At 35.7% G+C, this 23,708-nt stretch overlaps 1 protein-coding gene across 1 annotated transcript in view; it reads left to right on the top strand.

Annotated features, from left to right (window-relative positions):
• The first annotated feature begins 21,061 nt into the window (after positions 1 to 21,061).
• Anxa10 (annexin A10) overlaps positions 21,062 to 23,708 on the top strand; it is a 66,929-nt gene continuing 64,282 nt past the window's right edge. Inside the window, exon 1 of the mRNA XM_034520577.3 lies at positions 21,062 to 21,129. Coding sequence (XP_034376468.1) covers positions 21,112 to 21,129 — 18 coding nt within the window. The 5' untranslated portion in view covers positions 21,062 to 21,111. The remainder of the gene's footprint in view (positions 21,130 to 23,708) is intronic.

Genomic DNA, 23,708 nt, shown 5'->3' with positions numbered 1-23,708 from the left:
AATGGCTCAGAAGTTAAGAGAATTGACTGCTTTTCCAGAGGTTCAATTCACAGAATCCACATAGCGGCTCACAACCATCTGCCATATCTGATGCCCTCTTCTGGTATGTCTGAAGACAGTGACAGTGTACTCACATATATAAAATAAATAAATAAATCTTTTTTTTTTTTTTAAAGTAAAAACGATTACTGATCTTTTGTGGCATCAGATGTGAGATCTCAGTTTTTGTAAGTTGTTTTGCTCTTTTTGCTCATATGTCTGTTACGTCTTTGGGTTCCATTTGCATGGAATATCTTTTTCTATCTCTCGTCTTTTGGCCTATGAGAATCCTGAAAGATGAATTGGGTGCATTGCTAGCAGCAAGTTTCATTCGTTTATGACCTTTAAATTACATAGTGAAAGACATTTCTGTTTAAGGTAATTATTGAGCATTAAGCTCCTATTGTTACTAGTGTATTACTTTCTTTAGTTTCATTATGAATTTTTACTTTTTCCTTGTTTTAAAGACTTCCTCTGTGTGTAAGTGACTTTTTTTTTAGTTGTATGTTTTGATAGTAGCTTATTGGTTTTGCTCTGTGGATCATAAACTCATATCCTGTGGTTACCATGTGGCTTACAAAATGTTGACTATAATAAGCTATTCTGAGATGACAAGAACTAGGGGAGGTAAAGAATGAAGAAAATAGATTCAAAACCACATGTGGAAGAAAGTAAATACATTCAAAACCCATGTATACACCATTCCTTCATCAAGCAAATTTTTGGTGTCCCGTTTTACATCTTTGCACACGGCCTATCTCATAACATACGAATACAACTTTTTTAATTTCTTTATTTATCTTCATATTAAACACACTGTGTTTATTGAATTCGAAATATTTCTATAGTTATTCTTTCAGACAAATATACCATCTCTAATATTTCCTTCTTGCTAGTCTGTCTTTATTGTTTCCCTTTAGTGTTTCTTGTAGGAGGTGGGTTCTTTCAGCTTTTGTTTCTGTGTGAGTGTCTTTTTCTCTCCATCTTGTAAAGCTTTGCTGTGAGCAGTATCTCAGTTGGCAATTTCTGTATAGCAACACTGTCAAAAACATTTCTTCCCACTCCCTTCTGGTCTGGAAAGTTTCTACAAAGGAGCCTACTCTCATATAACTTGCAAAACCCTGGTGTACTATATCTTTTCCCTTGCTGCTTCAAAACTTTATTCATTGGCGTTTTTCATTAATTTATTTATTCAATTTACAACCCAATATTAGCCCCTTCCTCTTTTCTCTTTACTACCCCTAATGCAAGTCTTCCCCTAATTCCACCTCCCCCTCACTACCCCACCACACCATCACATCAACTCACTTTAAGACTAGGTGCATCCTTTCCCACTGAGCCAAAATGAGACAGTTCATGTAGGGGCACAGGATCTATAAGCAGGGAGGCAACAGGCTAAGGGACAGCCCCCACTCCAATTGTTGAAGTACTCACATAAAGACCAAGTTGCCCATCAGCTACATATGTATGGGGGTCTAGGGGGACCAACCTGAGCTCACTCTTTGGTTGGTTATTTGGTTTCTGGGAGCCTCCAAAGGTCCACTGTTGGTCTTACTGAGGAGTTCCATCCTCTTCAGTCCCTCAATCCTCCAAACACTTCCACAAGACTCCTTGAGCTCAGTCTAATGTCTGGGTGTGAGTTTCTGCATCTCTTTTCATTGGCTGCAGGGTTGAGCCTCTCAGGGATCAGTTATGCTAGGCTCATGTCTTCAAGTATAAAAGACTATCATTAATAATCTCATGGAATGGATCTCAAATTGGAGCACTTGGGGTTGGCCACTCTCTCATTCTCTGTTCTATCTTTGTTCCCGCTCATCTTAAAGGTAGGACACATTATAGGTTGAAGGTTTTGTGTGTGTATGTTAATGTCCTTATCCTCCCACGGGGAGTCCTGCTTGGCTACAGGAAGTGGCCACTTCAGGATCCATATCTCTTACTGCTAGGACTCTCAGCTAAAGTCACCCCTGTAGACCCTCTGGAGCCTCCCTCATCCAAGGTCTCTGGCATGTTCTAGAGATTGCCCCACCTCCATCAATCTCCCTTTTCTCTCTCCCCTGCTCTCCCTACATATGTGATCTCCTCCTTCTGCCCTGCTCCCCTCACATTCTCTCTTCCATGCAGTTCCCTTCTTTAATCGACTTTGATAACTGTTCTGTTTCCCCTTCTGAGAAAGAGTCAACTTTTTCCAGTTGGGCTATGCTTGTTATTTGGCTTCTTTGGGTCTGAATATCCTGTGCTTTATGGCTAATAACCACTTATGAGTGAGTAAATGCCACATATGTCTCTTGTGTCTGTGTTACCTCACTCAAGATGATATTTTTTAGTTCTGTTCATTTGCCGGCAAATTCATGATGTCCTTGGTTTTAGTGGCTGTGTAGTATTCCATTGTATAAATTAATTACATTATCTTAACCATTCATCAGTTGAGGGACTTCTAGGTTGTTTCCAGTTTCTGCCTATAATGAATGAAGTGCTATGAAAATAGTTGAGTAAGGGATTTTGTGGGATTGTGGAGCATTTTTTGGGTATATGCCCAGGAGTGGTATAGCTGGGTCTTGAGGTAGAGCTATTCCCAATCTTCTGAGGAACCATCAAATTGATTTCCAGAGTGGTTGTACAAGTTTGTACTCCCACCAGTAGTAGAGGAGTGTTCCCCCTTGCTCCACAACCTCACAGATATGTGCTGGCTTTTGAGTTTTTGATCTTAGCTACTCTGATAGGTGTAATATGCAATCTCAAAGTTGTTTTCATTTGCATTTTCTTGATGACTAAGGACGTTGAACATTTTTTAGGTGCTTCTCGGACACTCAAGAATCCACTGTTGAGAATTCTGTTTAGCTCTGTACCCTGTCTTTTAATTGGGTTGTTTGTGTTACTGGTGTTTAACTTCTTGAATTCTTTATATAGTTTAGATATTAGCCCTGTGTTAGATGTGAGGTCACTGAAGTTCATTTCCCAATTTGTAGGCTGCCATTTGTCCTAATGACAGTGTCTTTTAAACTTAGAGAAACTTTTTGGTTTCATAAGGTCACATATATTAATTCTTGACTATAGTGCCTGAGCCACTGATGCTCTGTTCAGGAAGCTGTCTCCTGTACTGACGAGTTCAAGGCTATTCTGCATTTTGTGGTCTATTTAATTTAATGTATCTGGTTTTACTCTGATGTTTTTGATCCATTTGAACGTGAGTTTTGTGCAGGTTGGTAGATATGGATTTATTTGCATTCTAAGTGCAGTTAGACCAGTATCATTTGTTGAAGAATTCTCCCTTGTCCATTGTATAGTTTGGGCTTATTTGTCAAATATCAAGTGCCCATAGATATATGGCTTCATCTCTGGATCTTTGGTTTGATTCATTAATTCAACTGTCTGTTTCTATTCCAATTCCATGCAGTTTTTACTACTATTTCTCTGTAGTACAGCTTGAAGTCAAGAATGGTGATAACTCCAAGAGTTCTTTTATTATTCAGGCTTGGTTTAGCTATCTTGGGTTTTTGTTTTTCAATATGAAATTGAAAATTCTTCTTTCAAATTTGGTAAAACATTGTGTTGGAGTTTTGGTGTGGATTACACTGAATTTGTAGATTGCTTTTAGTAAGATGGCCATTTTCACTATGTTAATCATACCAATTTGTTCCGAGCGCCTCCTGTGTCCCCTCCGCCCACGAACAAGGACACGTGAGACAGTATTCGGGTAGTTACCACAGAGAGGGTTTAATCTTGTATCAGCAGAAGTGAAGAATGTGGAAGGGGCAAAGACAGGAAGAGGCACAGCTTAAATACACCCTAGAGTGACGTGTTCACTTCTGATTGGCTGTTCACTCATTACCCATAATACGCCCCGGGATGGGCAGTGACTTTTGGCACGCTTTTGCCTTTTTGCACCTGCGCAGTTAGTTATTTACTTGTGGAGGACACGATGCCCCCGCCATCTTGGAATGACGCATATATCACCGCTGACCACGGCTTCCTACACCAATTCATGAGCAAGGGAAATCCTTCTGATATCTTGCTCAATTTCTTTTGTCAGAGACTTGAAGTTCTTATCATACTGGTTTTTCCCTTAGTTATATTTATACCAAGATATTTTATATTATTTGTGGCTATTGTGAAGGGTACTATGTCCCTAACTTCTGTCTCAGTCTGTTTATCACTTGTGTAGAGGAGGGATATTGATTTATTTAAGGAATTTTCTATACAGTCACTTCATTGAAGGTGTTTATCAATTGTAAGAGAATAAATCTGGTAGAATTTGGTGGGTAACATATGTATATACTATGACTTCTTCCTTTCCAATTTATATCCACTTGATCTCCTTTAGTTGTCTCATTACTCTAGCTAGAACTTCAAGTACTATATTGAGGAGAGTATACAGCCTTGTCTTGTCCCCAGTTTTAGTGGAAATGTTTTAAGTTTCACTCTATTTAACTTAATGTTGGCTATTGACTTGCTGTATATTGCTTTACTGTGTTAAGTCATGCACCTTTGATCCCTGCTCTCTCTAAGGCTTTTATAATAAAAGGTTGTTGGCTTTTGTTAAATGCTTTTTCAGCATCTAAGGAGATGATTATGTGTTTTTTTCTTTCAGTTTGTTTATATAGTGGATTATGTTTATGGATTTTTGTATGTTTAATCACCTCTGCATCCTTTGGATGGAGCCTACTTGATCATGGTGGATGATGTCTTTGATGTGTTCTTGGACTGGGTTTGTGAGTATTTTCTGGAGTATCTTTGTCTTTAAATTATAATATGTCTTGAGATAGACTTGATTATGTTGAATGTTACTAGTGTCCTTTAATCTTTCTGAACCTGGATGTTTGGGTCTTTCTCTAGGTTTGGATAGTGTCCTATTATCTCTGAGTAATTTCTCATTTATTTGGTACTCACAAGGTCTCCAACCAATGACTCAAATAGTTTTTTGTTTGTTTTTGGTTTGTTTTTTTATTGGTTATTTTATTTGTTTACATTTCAAATGTTGTCTCCCTTCCTGGTTTACCCTCTGCAAACCTCCTATCCTATTCCCTCTCCGCATGCCTCTATGAGGGTGGTCTCCTATCCACTCCCACCTCACTGCCCTAGCAGCCCCTTATGTTGGGGTATTGAGCCGCCACAGGACATAGGGCCTTTTCTCCCCTTGATGCAAGATAAGGCAATCCTCTGCTACATATGCAGCTGGAGCCATCATTCCCTCCATATGTAATCTTTGGTTGGTGGTTTAATCCCTGGGAGCTCTGGGTGGTCTGGATAGTTGATATTGTTGTTATTCCTATAGGGTTGCAAACCCCTTCAGCTACTTCAGTCCTTCCCCTAACTCCTCAGTTGGGGTCCCCGTCTTCAATGTGATGGTTGGCAGCAAGCATCTACATCTATATTGGTCAGGTCTGGCAGAGCCTCTCAGGGGACAGCTATACCAGGCTCCTGTCAGCAAGCACTCCCTGCCATCCACTATAGTGTCTGGGTTTGGTGTGTGCAGATGAGATGAATCCCTAGATGGGACAGCCTTCGGATGGCTTTTCCTTCACTCTCTGCTTCACTCTTAGAGCCTGTATTTTCTTTAGACAGGAACAATTCTGAGTTAAGATTTTTGAGAAAGGTGGATAGCCCCATCCCTCAAACAGGAACTGTGCCTATCCACTGAGAATGGTCTTTGTAGGTTCTATCTTTCGTCTGTTAGGTATTTTGGCTAATGTCATTCCCATTGGGTCCCTGGCATCTGGGACATTCTAGTGGCTACCTCCAGATTCTCATTCTCCACTGCTGCACACCTCCATTTAAGTTCCTGACCCTCTGTACTTTTCCCCATCTCCTCCCACAAGTGATCCTACGCTCCTGTTATCCACACCCTCCTCTCAACCTTACATATCCCTCCTTCCTTCTCCCTCCTGTAAATTATTTTGTTCCCCTTCTAAGTAAGACGGACACATCCACACTTTGGTCTTTCTTCTTAAGCTTCACATAATCAGTGAGTTGTATCTTTGGTATTCTGAGCTTTTGGGCTAATATCCACTTATCAGTGAGTACATATCATGTGTGTTCTTTTGTGACTGGATTACTTCACTCAAAATGATATTTTCTAGTTCCATCCATTTGCCTGTAAATTTCATGAAGTCATTGTTTTAATAGCTTAGTACTCTGTTGTATAAATGTACCACATTTTCTGTATCCATTCTTCAGTTGAGGGAGATCTGGGTTCTTTCCAGTTTCTGGTCATTATAAATAAGGCTGCTATGAACATAGTGGAGAATGTGTCCTTGTTATATGTTGGAACATCTTTTGAATATATGCCCAGGAGGGCATATCTGGATCCTCAGGTGGAACTATTTCCAATGTTCTGAGGAACTACCAGACTGATTTCCAGGGAAGTTGTACCAGCTTGTATTCCCACCAGCAATGGAGGAGTGTTTCTCTTACTTCACATCCTCACAAGCATCTGCTGTCACCTAAGTTTTTGATCTTAGACATTCTGACTAATGTAAGATGGAGTCTTATGATTGTTATGATTTGCATTTCCCTAATGACTAAGGATGCTGAACATTTCTTTAGGTGCTTTTCGGTCATTTGCTATTTCTCAGTTAAGAATTATTTAGCACTGCACCCAATTTTTTAATATGGTTATCTGGTTCTGGTTCTCTGGAGTTCTTTATATATTTTGGATGTTAATCTTTTATCAGTTATAGGGTTGGTAAAGATCTTTTCCCAATTTGTGGGTTGCAGTTTTGTCCTATTGACATTGTCCTTTGCCTTACAAAAGCTTTTCAGTTTCATGAGGTCTCATTTGTCAATTCCTGATGGTAGAGCCTGAGCCATTGGTGTTCTGTTCAGGGAATTTTCCCCTGTGCCAATATATTTGAAGCTCTTTCCCACTTTCTCTTCTATAAGATTCAGTGTATCTGGTTTTATGTGGAGGTACTTGATCTACTTGGACTTGAGCTTTGTACTAGGAGATAAGAATGAATACATTTTTATTCTTCTACAGGCTTACTGCCATTTGAGCCAGCACAATTCGTTGAATATGCTGTGTTTTTTCCACTGGATGATTTTGTTTTCTTCATCAAAGATCAAGTGACAATAGGTATGGGTTCATTTCTGGGTTTTCAATTTTTTTCCATTATCTACCTGCCTGCCTCTGTAACAAATCCATGCAGGTTTTATCACTATTGCTTTGTAATACAGTTTGAGGTCAGGTATGGTGATTCCTCCAGAAGTACTTTGTTGTTGAGAATAGTTTTCACTATCCTGGGTTTTTGTTATTTCAAATGAAATTGCAATTTGCTCTTTCTAACTCTATAAAGACTTGAGGTGGAATTTTGATGGGGATTGCATTGAATCTGTAGATTGCTTTTGGCAAGATAGCCATTTTTACTACATTAATCCTGCCAATCCATGAGCATGGGAGATCTTTCCATCTCTGAGGTCTTCTTCAATTTCGTTCTTCAGAGACTTGGAGTTCTTGTCATACAGATCTTTCACTTGCTTAGTTGATGTCACAACAAGATATTTATATTATTTGTGATTGTTGTGAAGGGTGTTATTGTTCTAATGTCTTTCTCAGCCCATTTATCCTTTGAGTAGAGAAAGGCTACTGATTTGTTTGAGTTAATTTTATATCCTGCCACTTTATTGAAATTATTTATCAGCTGTAGGAGTTTCTGGTGGAATTTTTGGTATCACTTAAATATGCTATCATATCATCTGCGAATAGTGATATCTTGCCTTCTTCCTTTTCAATTTGTATCCTGTTCATCTTCTTCTGTTGTCTAATTGCTCTGGTTAGAACTTCAAATACTATTCTGAATATATATAGAGAGAATGGGCAGCCTTGTCTAGTCCCTGATTTTAGTGGGCTTGCTTCAAGTTTTTCTCCATTTAGTTTGATGTTGGCTATTGGCTTTCAGCATATTGCTTTTATTATATTTAGTAATGTACCTTGAATTCTTGATCTTTCCAAGACTTTTAACGTAAATGGGTTTGTATTTTGTCAAAGGCTTTTTCAGCATCCAATGAGATGATCATGCAGATTTTCTATTAGTTTTTTATATAGTGAATTACATTGATGGATTTCCTTATATTGAACCATCCCTGCATCCCTGGGATGAAGCCTACTTGATCATGGTGAATGATCATTTTGATGTGTTCTTGGATTCAGTTTACAAGAATTTTATTGAGTATTTTTGCATTGTTATTCATGAACAAAATAAGCCTCAACAGATACAAGAAGATTTTAATAATCAGATCACCATGGACCAAGGCTGCTCTTCAATATCAACAAAAACAACAGAAAGCCCATGTACACATGGAAGCTGAACAATGCTCTACTCAACAGTAACTTGGTCAGGGAAGAAATTAAGAAAGAAATTAAAGATTTTCTAGAATTTAATGAAAGAACAACATACCCAAACTTATGGGACACAATGAAACCAGTGTCAAAAATGAAGAAAACTCATAATTCTGAGTGCCTCCATAAAGAAATTCAAGAGAGCATACACCAACTGCTTAACAGCACATCATAAAGCTCTAGAACAAAAAGAAGCAAATACACACAAGATGAATAGATGGCAGGAAATAATCAAACTCAGGACTGGAATCAGTAGAATCAAAGAAAACTATGCAAAGAGTCAATAAAACCAGGAGCTGTTTCTTTGAGAAAATCAACAAGATAGACGAACCCTTAGCCAGACTAACTATATAGCAAAAATACAGTATCCAAATTAATAAAATCAGAAATGAAAAAGGAGGCATAAGAACAGAAGCTGAACATGGGCTTCCACATCAAGGAATTTATTATAGAATTGAAGTTCTCCATTACATTGTAGTAGCCCCATGTATTGTCTTGGCTACAGAAATATTAAAGAAGGAATTTACACTAAGAATTCTCTTAAATTTTCCTAAGCAAAGCTATTGCAAAAATGACAGTTCAATCTGTCATGAAAGATCCTGTGTTAATGACATGGACCTTCATATGTGAACATAGTGTGTGCCTGGACTCCCTTTCTGATACTGTATTGTGTACTTAGTATTATTTAAAACCTTATGTCATGAAAACATAAATAAAAGTAGCATTATAAGGATGGAAAGTTTATATTTAAGAACAAATACATGTATCCATGAAATAACAACTATTAAAAAGAAGACTATGAATTTGAAGTAGAGTAGATAGTAGTATATTTGAGAGTTTGGAAAGAGAAAAAAAGAAAGATAATAACTTCTAATTATATTATAACCTCAAAATTAATAAAAAAATAACCTTATACAACACTGTTTTGTACAATTATCTACATAAAATTTTTATATTTTGTGATATTTATGTGTATTGCAGAGTAATAAACATGATTGATTCATGTGTTGTTCAATAAACTAAATCAGAAAATATTTAGAAAAGTATTGTGACATTCAATGCTTAAAACAGCATTTTTTTTTTATCCCTGGAAACACAGCATCATTGTGATAGTTCATGTGAGATCCTTGACATTAAAAACAATACACACTCAGATGTACAAGATTTAATTCATTTATTATTAACTTAGGGTCACACATCATAATGGAGTTTTGAGTTATATTTTACAAGATGTTTCCTCTATTAATAAAAAGTTACAATATGTATGTAACTTTAATTTTTCAAAGCCTACTTTTAATGATGGTTCTTAAATACTTTAACCTTCCTTCTAGCACACCACCCATGATAGGTAGTAGAGAAAAAAAGGATACAGGGGAAGTGGACCTGTATAGAAAGGTTCTTTGGAGCAAATACCATCTGTGTTGTCTGGAAATCAGCAATTCAGTTCATAGATCAGCAGTGGCAGCTCAGTTACTTGCAAACACTTTATGGATACACCAGTAGTCCGATTCTGTAGAGTTGGGATAGCAAGCATGAGTCAGCAGCAGTGGCATGACCTAGCAGAGAGAGTAAGACCTCAACCAAATTGACATGAGTCAGCAGGAGACACCAGAGGGATGTCAGGAAAAGTTCTCAACTGTGTCTCTCTCAGCGAAGCAAGGATCAGCCAAGACATGAGACTACATTGTACAGCTAGCTCTTAGCAAGCCAAGTTCAGCTTCAATCACTGTCTGTGGAGTCCCTTTTATATTCACTCCAAACATCATGTGTCTTCCACAAGTCTTGCCTCTGCATGTGTCTGTCACAGCTGACATCAATCTGCCAATCAGCACAAGTCCAAGGAAGCAGCAAGAAACTGGAACACACCACCAAAAGTTTTTTTGGTGCATTTCTCTGTATGGAGTCCTGACAAATGGAGTTCAATTATGCAATGTAAGGCAAACCAATACATGTGTGTCATTAGCGAAAATCCTTCATTATGTGTCCTTTCGGGTGCTTGCTTTAAAATAAAGTCCTTTCACCTGTGTCAACTTCAGCCAAACATTCCTTCACTTGTTTGCCTTAGCAGAAGACCATCCAACACAACTAACTTTTCAAAGAACCCTTAAGTTTTCCACTTTGTATGTACATGCTGAAAACATACTATTTTCATATCATAAGAAGAACTCTTTTCTCTGATTACAAGGAAACTCAGGCAATTGTGAGGCTCTTTTTCCACATTAAATCCATTAGAATATATTTTTTTCTATGACCAAAATTCTGACCTAAAGATGAACAAAGGTCATAAGATAGAGCTTGTTGCAAAATACAAGAAAAAGCATGCATAAATCCGAAGAAAAATAGGACAGAAAAACATTCAATGATGCTTTACAATATGCTTTGATTTTAACATTAAGATATCCTAATAGTAATAATATTCAACAGAACAATTTAGCACAAGTATTTCTTAGTCCTTAGTAACAATTTTCTGACTTCTGATGCCTATGAAATATAAGAAATTACTATTCTAAGACTGTGAACTTTGTTTTAAATTAATATACATAACTAATAAGCCAAAATTTAATTTTTAAAGTGGGGACAATAACTTTATAGTAAGTTAACCTTTTCTTTGACTTTTAATTAAATTTGATCTACAGGGATTTAAAAATATGATTTGGACAATAATAAAACTAATTTCATTCATCAATTCCATTGCTTTAAAATAAAAAAGGTCAATGCAAATTCACAATGGGAATGAATCACAAATGAACTTTAGAATATCACAATATATACAAATTTTATGAACAGACACTTTAAAAACATATTTGGTTCATTTACTTAAACCATAGACACCTACTATGTATTGAACATAAATTTAGCTGACAAGCTGCTTGACATTTGGCACCATTTATTTTTGCCAGTGGTAAAAAAATTATAGTGACACTTTGTGCTAAATGCAATAAAATCTATTATTATACATGATGGTACAAGTCAAAAAAAGATAATGTTTGCCATTTTGTTTTAGAAAGGAATGGAAATATAGAGATACTGAAACTAAAGTGATTACCAGCTAGGTTGATAATATTATCATTTTAAAGTTCTTTAAAGAAAGAAGCAATGAATTGTGGTGACCTAGCTTTGATGCATATGCTCACAGATGACCTACTCTGTTTATCAGATGTCAAGAGTCCTACAAGAAAATATGCTCAACAGGTGAAGACTGATAGAGTTATCAATGTAGTTGGTCATCCTACTCCTGTCTGCAAGTTCAACCAAACAAAAACTAGTTGTTGGGTGTTTTTTTCAAAAACAAACAAACAAACAACAATGTAATACTACTTTGATTGTAATTGTAAACAGGCCCAATGACTTTTCTACTCTTTCATATTTTCTTTTTTCTTTTTTATTGGTTATTTTATTTATTTACATTTCAAATATTATTCCCTTTCCAGTTTCCCCTCCACAAACCACCGATCCCTCCCCTGTCCCATCTGCTTCTATGATAGTGCTTCCCTACCCACCCACGCACCCACTCAAACAAATCAGTAGCTTTCCTCTACTCAAAGGATAAATGAGCTGAGAAAAAAATTAGGGAAACAACACCCTTCACAATAAATCACAAATAATATAAAATATCTTGGTATGACTCTAACCAAGCAAATGAAAGATCTATATGACAATAACTTCAAGTTTCTGAAGAACGAAATCAAAGACCTCAGAAGATGGAAAGATCTCCCATGCTCATGGATTGGCAGGATTAACATAATAAAAATGGCCATCTTACCAAAAGCAATCTACAGAGTCAATGCAATTTCTATCAAAATTCCAACTCAATTTTTCACGGAGATAGAAAGAGCAATTTTCATATTATACTTTAGCTGTGGAAACTCATTAAAAATAACAAAAACATAATTTCTATTAGTGAAAATATAAGGAGAAAACAGAATAAGGTAGATACATAAGGGTAAGTGGAATTTACAGTACTGGTGGAGAGAATATTACCAATAAAATACAAATAAAACTAAAAGGCTGTGGTACTTAAGGACAATTTATATCAAGAATGATTGTATGCTCTCAGATTTGTCTAGAAGAGCAAGACTAATCCATGCAATTTAAAAAGATGCTAATCACTCAGTAACAGCAAGGTTAATGTTGTGAGGGAAACCCTGATTGAAGGAGAAGTGAAGTACATCCATATGTAGAGGGAGGGTGTGAATAATTGAAAAAGTTTTCTGGTAAGAAAGAGAATGTTAAAATGGACTCCACTGACAGAGAACATGGTCCCAAAAGAATTTGGTACCTTGGTTTCTGTTTGGTTGCTTGCTTTTGAAATCTTGGTCTCTCAAGACTTAGAACTTCTGGAAATAAGAGAATATGAGAATAAATACTAGAAAAATCACCTCAGAATTGAAGGTCTTGGACAAATGAGATAGCATGATTAAAGAAAGTGTATGAATGGAGACAGTAGAAGAAGGCCAAGAAGTATAGGAGACTGAACAATATTAGATGTTCATAGTCCAGATACTGGTGATATCTATTGATATTATTAGTATATATGATATATTATTAAATATATTATACAATAAATTATTATAGGTAATGTTAATACACTGTTTGTATCAACAAAATAAACTTGCATTCAAATGAGAATATTTATTTATGTTATGGCTATAGCACAGAAATAACCTTCAGTCTACTCAGGGACACAATGTCTACCATTTTGGAAAACCGGTGCTATTTAATGAGAATTACTTTCTCTTTCTCTCAGAATTTGATATACTGTTATAATTCTGTCAGTCAGAATTATAAATGTACATTTTTTTCTTCTTTTCATTTTATTTGATGTTTTCTTTATTTACATTTCAAATGTTATCCCCTTTCAAGGTCTCCCCTCTGGAAACCACATCCCATTCCCCCTCCCCTGCCTCTATGAGGGTGCTTTCCCACCGACCCACCCACTCCTGCCTTCCTGCTCTACACTGGGGCATCAAACCCCACAGGACCAAGGGTCATTCCTTCCACTATTTCTAGAATTACAAACACATATATTGTTTCCAATTATGAAGTAAAATTACTAATATGTCTACCTAAACGTTATAAGTGATTGCACTTCAGTCTATTTGTCTAGACTTACAAGTCTATTTTCACAAGACTTACAGAAAATTAAGAAAAATAAATATTAGAAAGCAGACAGAGGTATAGGGACCTGAATCTAAGCACATTTGTTTAAGGAGATGCATTTGTGCAAAGACCCAATGTGAGAATGTCACAATGACAAGCCAGACAGCAACTAGAGACCAGCCCACTCTTGAAAAATATATTACCTAATGCCCACTTGAATGTGTGTACTCCTTTATCATGTGCAAATGGAGTGACAAAGTAGCAGTCATGTTGGTTTAGAGTAATAGAAGAAAGTTTGGGGCCAGAACAGAAGTGGGAAGCTAGATTTGAGTTCCTAGAGACAAATAAAGCACAGGAATTAGGCGATCACATACATACCATGACCATGGTAACCCTTATAGAGGAAAATATTTTACTGGGGCTGGCTTACAGTTTCAGAGGTTTAGTTCATTATTGTCATGGTGGGAAACATGGCAGAGTGCAGGAAGATACAGTGCTGGAGAAGGAGCTGAGAGCTCTACATCTTAAACTGAAAGCAGTAGGAGACTGTGAGTTACCTTGGGTGTAGCTTGAGCAAATATAGGACTTCAAAACCCACTCCCACAGTGCCACACTTCCTCCAATAAGATCACACCCATTACAATAAAGCCATACCTCTTGACAGAGTCACTGCCTATGGACTAAGAATTCAAACACATGAGTCTATCCAGCCATACCTATTTAAAGGACCATACATACTGAATGTAGAAGTGTATAAAGAACTAAAAGGAACAGAGTACTGAATACAGAAAAATGGAAACAAGACAAGGAATATAGCAGTTGTAAGTAACAAAATCAGAGAGACTAATCAGCTAGTGAGAGTAGGGAGAGGACACAGTCTACTGCTAGAGTTTAAGAAAATTAACTACGTACTAGAACAAAACCTACTCTCCCCACAAGAGTGCAGCAATGTCCATGGTTTCCATGCCTATTACTGCTTATATCCTGTGCTTTCAAAACAACAATTATAGAGTTTGTGGAGCCTAATTCTAACTGTCTCCATGTGTGGATTTACAAAAAAATAATTTTAAATTGGGTTGGAAGGGATGAGAAAGTTGAGAGCATGGGAAGGCAAGTTGAAGTTGATGAATATGTTCACATTATATACAGTGCATGAAATTCTGAAAGATCCCAGGAAGAGACCCTGGCTCATAAGCAAAGGTACAAAGCTCCTGAGAAATGGCCCCTGAGATTTACCTCTAGCTTCCACATACATATTACTCATCTGGCATTGATACACCCAAATAAAAAGAAATGAAGGAAGAAAGAGGGAGGGAAGGAAGGGAGGAGGAAAAGGAAGAGAGAAAGAGAGGGAGGGAGGGAAAGAAAGGAAGGAAAGAGAAAGAGGCCAGAAAGGAAGAAAAAGGAAGGAAGGAGAGAGAGGGAGGGAGAGAGGAAGGAAAGAAAGGAAAGAAGGAAAGGAGGGAGGGAGGAAGAAAGGAAGGAAGGAAGGCAAGAGAGAAAAAGAAAGGAAGGAAAGAAGGAGCAAACAAAGGAAAAAAGGGGGGAGAGAGAAATGAGGTCATAAGAAGTCATAGCAACTGGTTATTCTTAGGGAAAAAAGATGGTATCCTATAGCAAGTGTAATTACAATTAGACAAATATCTTATTAAAAGGTATAACTATAAACTTAATCTACAAGGCACATCATGATCATAGAAGGGAAATATCTTTTGAAAGCAAAAAAAAAAAAAAGTAACAAGTCAAATTATTAATTGAATTTTACCTGGCTATTAATTTTTTGAATGTATTCATAAGATATACTTCAAAAATGAGAAACAAGCCATAGTATAAAAGACAGTTATTATAAATAAAAACAATTAAGAGTGCATATTCAGAATTTATTTTACAAAATTTCATCCTGAACCCTTGTCTGCTGAGCTATTGGCAACTGCAGGATTGGGGCAGGCGAGGGGGAAGTCATTGCCTCTCCCATAAACCAAACAGTAAGTCCACTAGGATCCAATGGGTCATTCTAAATGAATGCCAGACAAGTATCCTAGTTAACATGAAAATGTTTAAAACAAACCAAAGAGCAATAATGAAGGAAAGTAATCTGCAAATGGATGCAGGGAATAGCAGAGGTGGATTTAAGAGATGGGGAGGGTAAGGATAAATAGAATACACTATTGCTATGCCTGAAGTCGTCAAAGAAACTTAACGAATTAAAAATCAAAAAAGATGTGAAGTAGAAATCATGTGCAAACCAAGTTAGATAATTAAATGTAACATTTTGACCTGATAACAAAATAAAGATGACTTTCCACAGATGCTCTCCAATAGCCCTCCTTTACTCCCCCTGGGTTGTAGTTTCCCCCTTGAGTTGTAGTTTTTGGCTTTAAATTCTCTCTGTCTCCAAAGCCCTGGGGTCAAACCCCATTGCCCCTGCGTGGGCTACGGGTCTTGACCTCAACATGTTGATCAACATATACCTCTTGCTGATTGCATCAAGTTACGTGTCTTGTCAGTTATTGGGTGGCCATGAATTCCTGAGACTTGGGTGAGGTCCTCCCTTCGTGGAGGCCTTACAGTACAGGAGGCAGAGAAAAAGAAATGTAAAAATTAAAAATAATGTATTAACATAAATTATTTAAATTTATTAACATAAACTTATAGTATATGTAAGTATACTCTAATAAATTTTAATAAATAAAATGGAAAGAATTTTTAGAAGCTATAAAATAATTGGCTATTAAATAAGAGGGAGAGTTATTCTTTTACATTAATGATTATAGATTCGAATTTCTAGTGTTTGGATCCTACTGCCTACTTTAGGAGTGGAAATATAAATTGTAACTGTCTAAAACTGAAGGAAAATGCCTTTATGTGTCAACAGAAATAAACAAGTAAATAAGTTTTTAGAACTCTGAATAATAGTGATGCAAAACTGTTATATCTGGAAGATGTAATTATCTATATTTTCTATTTATTATTTTCTAGTTTTCTCTATATTGTTATATAGTCTAGGTGAATTTTCATCTTCAAAGAGACCCAGTCAGTGGTATATAGCTTACTTGTACAAAGCATACTTCTTCACTGAGTACAAAATTTCCCAAGTCATTAATTAAAGAAACATGAGGCAGAGATTTGTGTCTTGTTCAATGACGTGTCAAATATCTATCACGTTGTCAGTCAGTTGTCTAATAAATGTTTGCTATTGAATTACATGACCACAAATCCAGTAAGGGTTAGACAATTGCTTAATATGGTACACCAGAGAATTTCAGCTTTCATCTATAAAGCTGACATCTGCCATGTGGCAGATGGTTCCTGACTTTGCCTCCTCCCATGGTCTTCCTCCATAAGCACTTGAACACAGACCAGTAGTCACCTACAGAATACCAGAATGGCAAAGACTGCTACAGTGATGAATGACATCAAAACAAGTATAACAAAACAGGAGAGGCAGAGGAAGGCAGATCTCTATGAGTTCAAAGCCAGTCTAATTTATATAATGATTTCCAGGCCAACCAATGCTACATAGTGAAATCCTATCTCAAAAATTAAAATGATAGAAAAAAACAGAGACTTGTGGAATGCTAATTTGATCCTGAGCCCCATACCCTCAAATCAGAAAAAAATCCCCAACACCCAGATGGATTTTATGCAAGATGCCAAAGTTTCCAAGCCCTGCCAGGTGCTTTGCCCTGAGATCATCCTGTTTAAGGATCAGAGATATGAGATGATTCTCATTAAACACAAAGAGCAAATGGAAATTATGTGTCACATGACACATAATCTTAGAATTGGGCCATTGAAATGAATACTGAAACACCAGTTGTGTCCTTTCTCTCCTTGCTTCCTGACCACCGTAAGATAAGCAGCCTACTTGCTCCTATCAAATTATACTGCCTCATTTCATGTCTAAAAGAAATTATCGAATAGTGATGGAGAATATTTTTAAGACCCATAGCCAAAATTAACCTTTCCACTTTTAAGGTTATTGGTGTTTTGTCACAATGAGAAGTTGGCTGATACCTGAGTCTGGGATTTCTCTATGGCTGAATGAAAAGTTTAGGTATTCCCCACACCTGTATTACCACCTTGCTCTAACATAGCCTCAGCTCACAAGTCTCCCTTCGTAAAGACGGTATAACACATCTGCTTGTTTGAATAGAATGGTAGACACAGCCTATACCTTCTTCCCAGGCTTGGTCTGGCAACGTCTGAATTTTTAGTCTCTTACTAGAAGTTATTTTATAGACATCAAGCCACCCACAACTCTACATCCCTATTTGAGGGATTGGCTAATAAATTTCTGGTATGTGATGGACTCTGGACTCCTAGACTTCAGAGGATAAAACAAAGATAACTTTTAAACTTGTAAATGTTCACATCTCCCTTCCTACGTTAAAATGTTCTGTATAGAATATAACAATCTGCATTAGAATCTCTGCTTCCGGTAGAGGAGAGTGAATAGAAGAACACTGACTTTCAGTTTCTCTGAAAGTTAAAAAGTTGAGTCTAGAGGAAACAGAGACAATCCTGCCTCTCTTGTATTCAGGAACCTGGTTTGAAATCCAGTTATTTTCCGGTTATCAAACTAACATAAGAATGCCTGACACTGGCCGGGCAGTGGTGGCGCACGCCTTTAATCCCAGCACTTGGGAGGCAGAGACGGGCAGATTTCTGAGTTTGAGGCCAGCCTGGTCTACAGAGTGAGTTCCAGGACAGCCAGAGCTACACAGAGAAACCCTGTCTTGAAAAAACAAAAACAAAAACAAAACAAAACAAAAAACAAAAACAACAACAACAAAGCATGACACTGAACTATCTAGAAAAAATGAACTTAAAACTCGATCTACCATAACACCAAGGAGAAATAATTGACATAGACTATCAATGAAGTGAAAGCTCCAAAAGCTACAAACCAAGAAATATTAATGAAAGAAGCTGAAGACAGCACAAATAAGTAGAAACCTATCCTGGACCTGTGGGATTGAAGACTTAATAATGTCAATGAATGTAACCAATAAAAAATAAAGCAAGTTGTAGAATTAATATTATCCCTAACAAAATATTAACAGCATTTTCACAGAAATAAACAAAATAACCTGAAATATATGGAACTGATAATAACTCAAATAATCTAAATAATCCTGAACAAAAATAAAGAGAGAAATCACATAACCTGATTTCAAAATTATTGAGATCATTCTCTCTTCCACTTTTATATCCGTTCCAGGAACTGAATTTGGATCCTCAAGTTTGAACACTAAATGATGACAGAGCATGGTCCTAGAATGGATTCATACATGGAGAATTCTGAGTGCTTGTGAGAAAACTCCAAGAAAATAAGACAAGAGTCTTGTGACTTTCGTTTCTTCAAAATACAGACTTGTTCATGGAGTGCGGTCTTGTGCTCCTCACAGGTGTAGAAGATAGAAATCTGTTTACTTCAGATTATTCATTACAGCTCACTGTTGTTTTTATGCCTTTATGGAAAACATATTTTTCCTGCACAGCCTACCTACCACATGTGGCTTGCCCTTGTGACTACACACTTTACTCAAGTGACTTCTCTTAACCCTTGGAGTATAAATTCTCTGATTTTTTAAAATGATAGCTCCATTCTCCTAGGTCCCACTTCCTCTGGAGTGGTAAACAAAGTGCTTTTACCTTTGAACCATTTTGCTGACCCTCGAGGCCAAGTTATATACCTAAATGATTTACAGCAAAGGTATTAGGAAACACAGTGGGGAAAGGAAAATGTCTTCAATGGAAAAACTGAATATCCATGAACAGAAGAACAAAATTGGCTGGCATTTGATGTAGAATGGAAATCTACTTAAATTAAACTCCAAATACAGAGAAGAAAAATGGAGAAAAGAAGAGAAGGAAGAGGAGAAAAAGTAAAGGAATAGGATGAATAATTTAGATATCTGGCTGATTGTTATATACCAATGTATATATTACAGTAATGTGTTATTCTTATTTATTTGTGTCCATATTTTAACATTTTACATATTTTGAGACAATATTTTTGGAATAACAGATTTTGGTCTGTTTGTAATTATCTTTTTATAGTCTGTTCTTCAGAAAAGTGTTATTCATATTTACTACAAAATCAAAATGAACACAATGTCTTATTCATTAAATGTCAATTAGCAGTAAAAATAACATAAATTTACTTTATATTTTAGAACGAAGTGTAAGAAATTTGTGACAATAGACAGTTCCTAATATAATCTTTGTTTTGAAGAGTTTTAAGTACTTGTTTCCTTCAGATAAAATAAAGTATGAAAATAATACACTTTATAATGAAACTTGAAAATAAAAGTACCTATATTCAAAGAAGAAAATCTTCTTCAAAGATTTCTATTACTAGACAGCCACTTGGATACTAAATACAAACACAGTACACTTTAACAAAAACTAGCTATACATTAACTATTGCTCTGCTAAATGGACATAATATTAAAATGACTCCTAATGATTTATTGTGATATGCATAGATCAGAACTTCCTCAACTCAAATCAGAGAAGTTTTATGTAGTAGATGGCAATTAGCAGAGATATCTATATGGTCAACATGAAGATAATGAGATACTCTGAAGTTCTCAGTCCTATATGGGATATTTATATGACATCCTCCCTCCTAGGGTTCAGGGATCTTCATGGAAGAGGGAACAGAATGATTGTAAAAGATGTGATAGATAAAATAAAGAAGGCAGTATTTTCCAAATACAAGGTAGATGCACATATGAACTCATAACTATTGTTATGTACGCACAAGGCTTGAGATCCTAGACAGACAAGATCCTATCATAGAGAGGGGAAGGTAAACATGAAATCCCACCATTAGCTGGGAAGCTATGGGAAGCTATGGGAAGCTATGGGCATCTATCTGATAGCTCTCTTTAATGATACAGCTCCCAATAGGTTAAGTACACATCAGAACATGCTCTATTCTCAACAGTAGTTGGGCTCCAGAAATTGAACTCAATGGTGAAAAAAAAAAAAACTAAAAAGAGACAAAAATCTCAAAGATGGCTCAGAAGGAAGGAATGAAAAATGTTAATTAAAGAAATAGTTAATGGCAGTGAATATGTTCAAAACACATAGCATGAAATTTCCAAATAATTAATAAATATTACTAAATATTTTTCTTGGGAAAGTCTTCATAAAAATCACAGCCTAGAAATTGAAAAGGAAATGAAACTAGTGCTGGGCACATCAAAGCATCTGGGCATTAATAATAATTTATCAGAAAATAAACCATTAACCCAGTGCTTAATCAGCTTACTTTCCCGTGAGTCATCAGATTTTTACAAAAGGTTAAACTTCTTTATTATTTGGTTAATGAATTTCCTGAAATCAACGCATAAGCAGGGGCTTGGGCTAGTGGTTCTATTTATTTTGTTTGATAATTCTATTTACATATGATTGATAGCCAAGTATAAATACTGTGTCTTGAGTCATGCTGTTCCTGATTTACCTCTGTATTTTCTTGCCTGAGATACTTGGTCAGGCAGACATATTTAAATTTCAAACTCTAGGGGACCTCAGCCATTCTGGCCTCACAGGGAACAACTCTGTGAGGTAGGACCTTTACTGAAATCCTTGCGATCTACCCTGATTACTTCCTCTCTTCAAAAATGTTCTGCGGGGAATATGTGAGTACATTAATTATTTCTCGAAAACTCTTTAATCTTTTGAGAATTAAGTTACTTGGCATTTTGGAGAGAAAAATATTGGTTTTACTTTGTCTTCATTAAAATTTTAATTAGTTATTGTCCAATATAACTATTAAATAGAGTTAATATTATTAAGCCTTAAATCTATGCTAATATATTATTCTATTATAATTAAATTGCCTCTACTTTAATAAGTAGTCTGACTCAGTATCATGGCAGGTTATACTAAAAATTGATCTTCATGTTTATTTCTTAATATAGGAAATTAAAATAATGTTGAATGTAGCTCTTCATTTTGAATGAGTATCTGTTAAACTTAGTGCCATTTTAACTTAGTTCCATTTTTCTTTATATAAACTATTTCACTACAATACTCAGCTAGTACTCTGCTAGTCCACTGTCTTTGGAAGAACCAACAGAGTCATCTGTATATGCATATATGAATAAGTATCCATTTCATATGGTAGTTTTATATACATATGTATATTATTAATGATTGTCTTAAATCTATACTAAAACTATTCTCTAGAAAAATTTTATGCCAGCGATTCATGAATTCAGCAGAACAAAAATATTTTCTTTACTCATATGCACAGTATTAATTCCTAGAAACTGTGTTTATCTATTTCGTTTTTCAAGACAAGCACTGAATGGGCCCTTCAAATGTGGCTACTTTCTATCACTGTTGGTTTGGTAGTTTACGTCTGTAACTTTAAGATCTCATATACAGTTGGAAGCTGTCGTCACCTTCATTAATTATATCATAGCTATACTTCACTGTGGAAAAATTAAAAGTGTTCTATAGCTTAAAGCCAACACATAATGAATCAATTTATGAAAATCTTTAGTTTCTACCATTTTGATTTGAGCAAAATTATGTAAAAATATTTAATATTATATTTTGTAGCAGTCTTATACTATTATACCATGTTACCAAGTGTTTTAAAAGAAACTTTTATAAGGTATTTGTTCTAAATTAGAGATTAAAAAGTATCATTACATAAAAGTTTTAAGGTATAGAATTTGCTTCACTTGTAGAACCAATAAATTATGAAAATTAAAGCAGTACATTTAACCTCATGTACACCTTATTTTAAAGATTTTCATTAAGTGTATTGTAAAGGAGTGTTATAAACTTTTATAACAATCACAATATGAATGGAGAATAATATGAACTTAAGTCCTACATCATCAAGGTCATTATGAACAAAATTCCAGTCTAAAGATACTTGATACAAGTGTCTCAGATTTGATATTATGGTAGCCAATGTTTAAGGGCAAGTTCATCATTCAGTCTCCATTTTGCATTGAGGTGTCTTCAAACAAAAAGCAAGTTCTCCATCAAGTAAGAGAGTTATATTCTAATAGAGATGAAAACTGACTAGGTTGACTATTGACTGACCAGTTGAAAGGAGACACCTAAACCTTCTACTTAGCAGCTCTGGCTTATCATATTGATTTTTGAACATATATGTTTGATATACACACAATAACATTTTTGAGATCTGCAGAATAGTACAGCATGGTCATACATACACCAACCAAGAAGCAGTAACATAGAAAAGTAGCTACATTGCTATGAATAACAATGTGTAATCTTTTCAATTATTTCTAGAAGTGTGGAGTTAGGTATGTCCTAGTGATTAATGCAGTTCAAGAATGTTTCTGTTGAAGATAAGATTAAATTGGCTACTGCAAACCTGAAATCATTTGGCTTATTAATTAGATATCCCATGTTTCAGGAGGAATAAAAGACATTATACTGAATATTATTTTAAAAAAACATTGCTCAAAACAGGATCCAAACCCAGCCATTCCAACATACACAGAATTCAACCTCTTAAAACTAAAATGGTCTCTTTAGAATGCATTATGATAATTAGTCTAGGGAAATGTTTGCTAATTTTGTCTTATCCTGTCTTCAACCAGTCCCAGGTGTTTTTTTAGCATAAGATTTTATTTATAGATCTATTGATATGATGATAAGTTTATTTTAATTCTGTTACTTTTCTACTCATCTTGAGACTTTTACATATTTCTGCCACATTTATTGACTGACAGAAAAGCATTAATCATTGCAATATTAAAAACAATAAAGCATATTCATACTTGCACCAAATATACCTATGTCTGATACATAAATTAGCATGATATAGTATGCCTCTACCACTCCTTATATCCAAGATTAAAATACAAAACTTGCAACATTAATTACTTAAAAGCCAGAAAGTTGCAGACACACAATCATGTCTAACACAAAATAATTTATGTAAGAGAAGTCAGAGGGGAGAAAGGCAGAAAGAGAGGGAGGAAGAAAGAGAAAAAAAGGAGAAGCCAATATGATCATTCTACATAATTTCCAGCTTTATGTAGGAAAAGTAGGCTAATTGATCCATAGGTTGATTTATTTACCTATTAATTTTTTGTGGTAACAACTAAACTACATCCTCAGCCTTTATTGTATTTTACTCCAAGAGAGGTTCACTAAATTTTCCAGTCTGTCCTCAAAATTTGTGGTCTTCTGGAATAGATCTTAGCCTATTGAATAGGCCTACTCA

This window comes from Arvicanthis niloticus, chromosome 16, assembly GCF_011762505.2.
Source record: "Arvicanthis niloticus isolate mArvNil1 chromosome 16, mArvNil1.pat.X, whole genome shotgun sequence".
NCBI classification, from domain to species: domain Eukaryota; kingdom Metazoa; phylum Chordata; class Mammalia; order Rodentia; family Muridae; genus Arvicanthis; species Arvicanthis niloticus.
The sequence above is the reverse complement of the archived record's forward strand: the minus strand, read 5'-3'. Positions and strand labels throughout refer to the sequence as shown.